Below are 6,911 nucleotides of genomic sequence, written 5' to 3'. Positions count from 1 at the left end.
TTTTCTCGTTCTCATAAGTAGAATTTATGCATGTTAGTTGAGTATAATTCAATATTTCTTGTTGTCAATAATTATGAAATCTACAAGTTATATATCACTTGTTCTGTTGTTTGTGTTTACTTAGAAGGACAATTAATTTTTTAAAAACAGCCACTTGATTTATTCTTTTTTTACCCTTTTTTTTCTATAAAAAAATCATCACAATTTATCTAGTAACTCCAGAATGAAAAGAAAACAAAATAAAATATTCAAACTGATCACTTTGAAATCAACTTTAATTTCTAAGATATCCATCTCTTACTTATCAGACTAACCCTGAAAAATGACTATATACTTGTGAAGTAATTTTAGAGAAATCACATCTCATATCTTAAAAAGTTGAATATAAATTATGGTGTATTTTTTTCCTTTTTTGTATCGAATAAATTTGACAATACTAGAGTCCCTAATTAAAGAAAAAAATTGATTTTACATAAACATTAGGAAAAATTTTGTAAAATGGGAATAGGAAGATTTAAAATTCATGAGAAGGGTGTAAAATTTGTGTATGAATTATGGGTTACAATCTACGAATTAAAATAACTAATAAATATTTGACTAAATGACTAAATCATTCTCATAAGAATGTGTACAATATTTGAATAAAAAATGTACTTTAACTGACGTGGATGTATACTATGGTATATACTATGGTATATATAAGTATAAACCTGAATGTGTGTGTTTAAGTAAATACACTTACATATATGTAAAGTCGAAAATACATTTATGATATACGTGCACATACGTGTAGTAATATGTGCACATACGAGTAATTTTATAAATTTTCTTAAAGTAGTAATTTCATAAATTTGCTTGCACTAAATTATTTTTTCAGAATTTAAGAAACAACAATCCATACTTCTTTTATAAATTTTTTAAAACATACCCCCTTCTCATAAGTTTTGAATGTTCGTATCCCCTTTTTTTTTTTTTCTTTTCAAAATATCACTTAAACATTACTGTGAGCTCCGTCAAATGGACTGTTAGTACGTGTCAGAGAGGTCACAGGCCGAAGCTCCGCTACTACACTTGTGCACCGCAAAGCCGCGTAAAAATGGGCCCGAGGGATCCATTGGCCCAGCACAGCAACATATATACAATATTCCATAATCCCCATATTAGTGCAAGAAAAAAAAATGATAAACTATTTTCGCAGGACATCTGTACGTGCAGATAATTCCTAGTCTACTACCATTTCTCGTCTACGCAAAATATATAAAAATAGATTGGTATAATCGTTCGGTTGTTCGTACGGGTATTCTATAGACACTTATAATTACATCGAAATTACATTCAAAAAAATTGCATTCAATCAATCATATGAGTGCACGTATTTACAACTAATATAGATTTGAACCCCAATTTTATAGTGAAAAGTTTTTTTTTTTTTATATTTGTTACATGTATTCTTTACTTATTTGTTTATTATGTTAAAAATAAAGAGTAATAAATTATCCTATCTATATAATCTAACTCTATTAAAAAAGGACAAATGCAACTCACCAATCTTTGGTCTGGCGATGTGTTGGAAGGTCAAAGTTCAATTCTTACCTCCTATCAAATTATCACTATATGTGACTACTTTTAACGACTTTCTCCGATGAAGTTTTTGCTCTCATCGACTCCTCCTTTCTTATATTAGGATAGATTAGGTTATAGGTAACAAAAAAAAAAAAAGAAAAAACCAACTGAGTTATACAACTGGTAAGTAAAAACTGCCCATCGAGACAAAGGAGTGATTGATTACCCTTTGAATTTCTTTTAAGTGCAAATTGTAGAAAAAATTTTAAATTACTCATGGTGACCAACTTTCGTTTTATTTATTTTACAAGTTTTATTTTTCCAATCTTTTAGTTGTGGGTCCAGTTCTTTTGCTCTTTCCTCGGTGTAAAATGACAGCCTAATCAACAGCCTGGAAAGAGCTGTTGCAATTTGCTCTAAAAGGCTTCAACCTCTGGGATTTCATTTTAATGGTGGCATTGAGGTCATCTTTGCTGGGCTGTCTGCTTTCTGCTTCATGCCTGCATTTTACTTTTCAAAGCTATTCTTGGTTCTGTTAGTCGGGTCAGGTTAGTGACATCAGTTTTCAAGTTCATTCTTCTATATCTTGTTCAAACACTTGTAATTCTGCTGGACTATGGTCCGTTTCTGAACCAAGAATATATTTTTCTGACATGTTCTTGTTTAAAGTAGCTTTCTTTAGTTGGTAGTTAGTGATATTTGTGGGGAAAAGGAATTTCTGGATAGATCTTGGCATTAGTTTCTTGAATTGAGCTTGTGGTAGTTGGGATATTGTGGCTGTTTGAGATAATTGTTTGTCTCTCAATTTGGTGTCTCAGCTCATGTTTTGCTGAGTTTTAGAATTTTGTGGGGAATTTTGGTTAGTTTGGGTATTTTTGCAGGACTTAGGGGTGTTAAAGATGCTAACTGTGGGAGTTAGAATTTGGATACTTTTGGTTGTATTTGTATCGATGAATCATGGATTATATGCCTCATTTACTCCAACTGATAACTACTTGCTTGCCTGTGGATCTTCCCAAAACGTCACCTTTTTTGGTCAGACTTATGTTCCTGATTCAGTTCGATCTTCAGTTGCTGTGAAAGGTCAGGGGAACTCTATTGTTGCAAACTCCAATTCTAGTGGTGCCGCTTTTCCAGTCTACCTGTCAGCTAGAATTTTCCCCAGTAGGAGTTCATATAAGTTTGATATTAAGCAAGAAGGCCGGCATTGGATCCGTCTGTACTTTTACCCCATCCCGGGCAACAATTTAACATCTGCTACATTTACTGTCGTAACAGAAAATTTTGTGCTTTTGAACAACTTCAGTTTCAAGAGCTATAATGGTTCTTACTTATATAAGGAGTATACAGTTAATGTAACATCAGACATCTTGATGCTCACTTTCATTCCTTCAAACAATTCAGTTGCTTTTGTTAATGCAATTGAAGTTGTGTCTCTCCCGGATATATTGATTTCTGATCAGGCACAGGGTGTATCTCCAACTGGCCCATTTAATGGCCTTTCTGGACGTGCATTGGAAACTATTTATCGTCTAAATATGGGTGGTCCTCTGATCACTCCTCAGAATGACACCCTGGGGAGAACTTGGGAAAATGATGTGAAGTACCTCCATGTCAACAGCTCTGCCGTGAATGTGTCGGTTAGCACCACAAGCATAATGTACAAGACTGCAGTCACACCTGAAGTGGCCCCAAATTTCGTTTATTCTACTGCTGAGAGTATGGGAGATGCAAATGTACCCGATGACAACTTCAATATCACATGGGTCTTCAAAGTTGATCCGACTTTTATGTACTTAATCAGGTTACATTTTTGTGATATAGTGAGCACCTCTATGAACACACTTGTATTCAACATATTCATAAATACTGATTTGGCATCTGGGAGTCTGGATTTGTCTAACCTAGCTGGTGACTTGGATGTTCCGTACTATAGAGATTTTGTCGCCAACTCATCAAATGGCTCAGGCACACTGACGGTTAGTGTTGGTCCAGACAGAAGTGCTGATTCCTATAATGCAATCATGAATGGTTTGGAAATCATGAAGATTAGCAACGAAGCGAGAAGCTTGAACGGCGAATCATCTGTTGAAACCCTCCTTGTTTCGCCTTCCAGAAAGAGCAAGACAGGAATCATAGTTGGAGCTGTTGTTGGAGGTTTTGCGGCGATGGCAATTATAGGATTGTGCTATTGCTGTTTGTTAGCCCGCAGATCAAAGACAACTCACCAGGCTCACCCCTGGCTTCCTCTGCCTTTATATGGAAACTCATTGACTGTGACAAAAATGTCTACTACCTCCCAAAAGAGTGGAACAGCAAGCTGCATCTCACTTGCTTCTTCCAATGGCCGGTTCTTTAGTTTCCAAGAGATAATGGATGCAACAAACAAATTTGATGAGAGCTTGCTTCTTGGTGTTGGTGGATTTGGAAGAGTCTACAAGGGAACACTGGAAGATGGGACTAGAGTGGCTGTCAAAAGGGGAAATTCAAGATCTGAACAAGGTATTGCAGAGTTTAGAACTGAGATTGAAATGTTATCCAAGCTTCGGCATCGCCATCTTGTGTCTCTTATTGGTTATTGTGATGAAAGGTCTGAAATGATACTGGTTTATGAGTACATGGCGAATGGACCTCTAAGAAGTCATCTTTATGGAACAGATCTTCCACCTCTCTCATGGAAGCAGCGCCTTGAGATTTGTATTGGTGCTGCTAGGGGACTTCATTATCTCCATACTGGTGCAGCTCAAAGTATCATCCACCGTGATGTGAAAACAACAAACATACTCTTGGATGAGAACTTCGTTGCAAAAGTTGCTGATTTTGGTCTTTCTAAAACTGGGCCTGCTCTTGATCAGACACATGTTAGCACTGCTGTGAAGGGTAGCTTTGGATATCTTGATCCTGAATACTTTAGGAGGCAGCAACTCACGGAGAAGTCTGATGTGTATTCATTTGGCGTTGTTCTGATGGAAGTGCTCTGTACAAGGCCTGCTCTTAATCCTGTTCTTCCAAGAGAGCAAGTAAATATTGCAGAGTGGGCAATGACGTGGCAAAAGAAGGGCATGTTGGATCAGATAATGGACTCAAATCTTGCAGGGAAGGTTAATCCAGCTTCTCTGAAGAAGTTTGGTGAGACAGCAGAAAAGTGCCTGGCAGAGCATGGTGTTGACAGGCCTTCAATGGGGGATGTGTTGTGGAATTTAGAATACGCTCTCCAGCTTGAGGAGACCTCTTCAGCTCTGCTGGAGTCGGAAGATAATAGTACAAATCATATTACTGGCATTCCTTTGACACCTCTTGAACATTTTGACAACAGTACAAGTATGATTGAAGGGGTGAATTCTGGGACTGATGATGATGCTGATGATGCGGCAACTAGTGCTGTTTTCTCTCAACTAGTAAATCCGCGAGGAAGGTGAAAGTAAAATCTCTGATACTAAGAAAAGTTTCGGCTGTATTTTGCATTCTCTCCTTGGGGGTCATTTGGTCTGCAATGAGAGGACTGCGATCATTGTAATTCTTTTTTTACCTATATTGGATGTAATAACTCCATTCTATATGTATTATAGACGATAGGTGCAGCTAATGCATCCATGAAAAGTGACCATTGTTTTTCACTTACAACAGCATAGAAGTTTCAGCTGTTTGTTATGTAAGAGGAAATGATTGATATGACTGCTGTTAGCAATGTAATCATACTTGAATTATCTTGAATTAAAGGATTGCAATGCCATCTTTTGAATTGAGCTTTTCCTGTTATGAGGTAGTTATCTTCTCTGTAAATTTGTTCTCATTTTCTGGTGTTTGATTCCAACAATTTATTAGACGCTGTTATAGTTAAAGATTACTGTAGAACCTGAAAAACTGGCCAACTTCACAAAGCAGATTACTAATGATGACCTTCCGTCCCTCGTTCACAAGCAGGTTTGCTGAAAATTCAGCACAACTTGAGTGACACCTTAGAAATTGCTCTTCTTGGTTCTCATAAACGAGGTTTTAAGTACATCACTACTGGCTATGCTTTTACCGTTTACAATTCCCTTTTTTGGATCAGGGGCTACTGGTGATAGTTTGTGCAGTGTAGACATAAGAACAACAGATATAGACGCTAACATAATAAATGTAGACACTAATACAAGAAGATGCAAAACAGAACAACTTTTTTTGATACATTGAAATTTGTGTCATGCATTCAATCTCCTTCGACAACAGAGGATCTAGATCCCTATTCATTTTTCTATATGAACCTGAATTGACACTATTAATGTTGTTTTCTTTCCTACAATACCCTCATTATAAGAGCGAATGACAAGCGTAGGTAACAATATACTAATTGTAATGTATGCAGATCTTCAGATTGTTGGGGCTATCTGCGTCATACTAAATTTGGGGCATACTAATAAGATGAGTTAGTTCTAGTTTGCATTCCTCAATTATCCTTAAATTTTTACTTTAATTCCTAAACTGCAAATTGTGACACTTTAGTCCATAAACTATAAAACTGTCACACTCAAAGATAGTGTTTATTGGAATTCTCAAAACTTAGAGAATAATAGCCCAACGAGTAGCAAAAAAATTAAAATAACACAAACAATTCCAAAATTAGAGGGAAAAAAGGAATTTAGTGACCAAATTGAGAATTGAGAGAAACTAGAGAAAGTTTTCTCTTGTAAAAAATAATTTAGTGACCAAAAAGGAATTTTCTCTTATCATCCTCCATTCCATCCGAGAGCACTTGAGAGAGAGTTGAGAGAATTAATTCCTTTGTCTTGCTTCATTTCCAGCCGAGAGAACTTGAGGGAGAGCTGAGAAAATTTCTGTTGTTTGCCTCCACTCCAGCTGAGAGAAACTAGAAGAAAGAGTTGAGAGAATCTCCTTGTCTTGCTACACTTCAGCCGAGAGAAACCAGAGTGCCTTGTCTCCATTTTCAGCTGAGAGAAACACTTTGCCTTGCCTCCATTTCCAGCCAAGGAGAAAGTAGGAAGGTGAGCTAACCTCCAGATTGAGTTGTAGCAGAAAAATAAGGTAACATGACTAGAAACTTCAGCCTTTCTATATACTTTAGGGGGATTTGGATGCATGTTTGGTTTGAGGTTGGATTGAAGTAGAAACTGGTAGTAGAAACTTGTTTCATTGCTGGAAATTTCCCAGCTTGGACCGAACTAGAGATGACTTTTTTTTTTTTTTTTCCAGATTTTGGCTCTTATTTTGCTGCAAGTTGCTAGAAAATCCTTGAATCCCTTTTCATAGATGAATGTTGGTGAAAATATAGAGTGCATGTGAGATTGTGGCTGCTGAAATTTCCAGGTTGAAGCCGTGCATTAAGCATGTTATGGACAATCTTGTTT

The 6,911-nt window shown here is 36.5% G+C and overlaps 1 protein-coding gene across 2 annotated transcripts; it reads left to right on the top strand.

Moving 5' to 3' along the window:
• The first annotated feature begins 1,967 nt into the window (after positions 1-1,967).
• On the top strand, positions 1,968-5,309 carry LOC113690083 (receptor-like protein kinase THESEUS 1). Of its 2 annotated transcripts, XM_027207901.2 has the most exons (2): positions 1,968-2,111; positions 2,604-5,309. In XM_027207901.2, the coding sequence occupies exon 2, from the start codon at positions 2,937-2,939 to the stop codon at positions 4,980-4,982; it is 2,046 nt and encodes a 681-aa protein (XP_027063702.1). In that variant the 5' UTR covers positions 1,968-2,111; positions 2,604-2,936; the 3' UTR covers positions 4,983-5,309. The 2 variants fall into 2 exon arrangements, with proteins under 2 accessions (XP_027063702.1, XP_027063700.1); XM_027207899.2 differs by lacking the exon at positions 1,968-2,111 and having other exon boundaries at positions 2,326-5,309.
• Positions 5,310-6,911: the final 1,602 nt, after the last annotated feature.

Source organism: Coffea arabica, chromosome 5c (genome assembly GCF_036785885.1).
Source record: "Coffea arabica cultivar ET-39 chromosome 5c, Coffea Arabica ET-39 HiFi, whole genome shotgun sequence".
NCBI lineage: Eukaryota > Viridiplantae > Streptophyta > Magnoliopsida > Gentianales > Rubiaceae > Coffea > Coffea arabica.
This window is presented reverse-complemented; position numbering and strand designations above follow the sequence as displayed.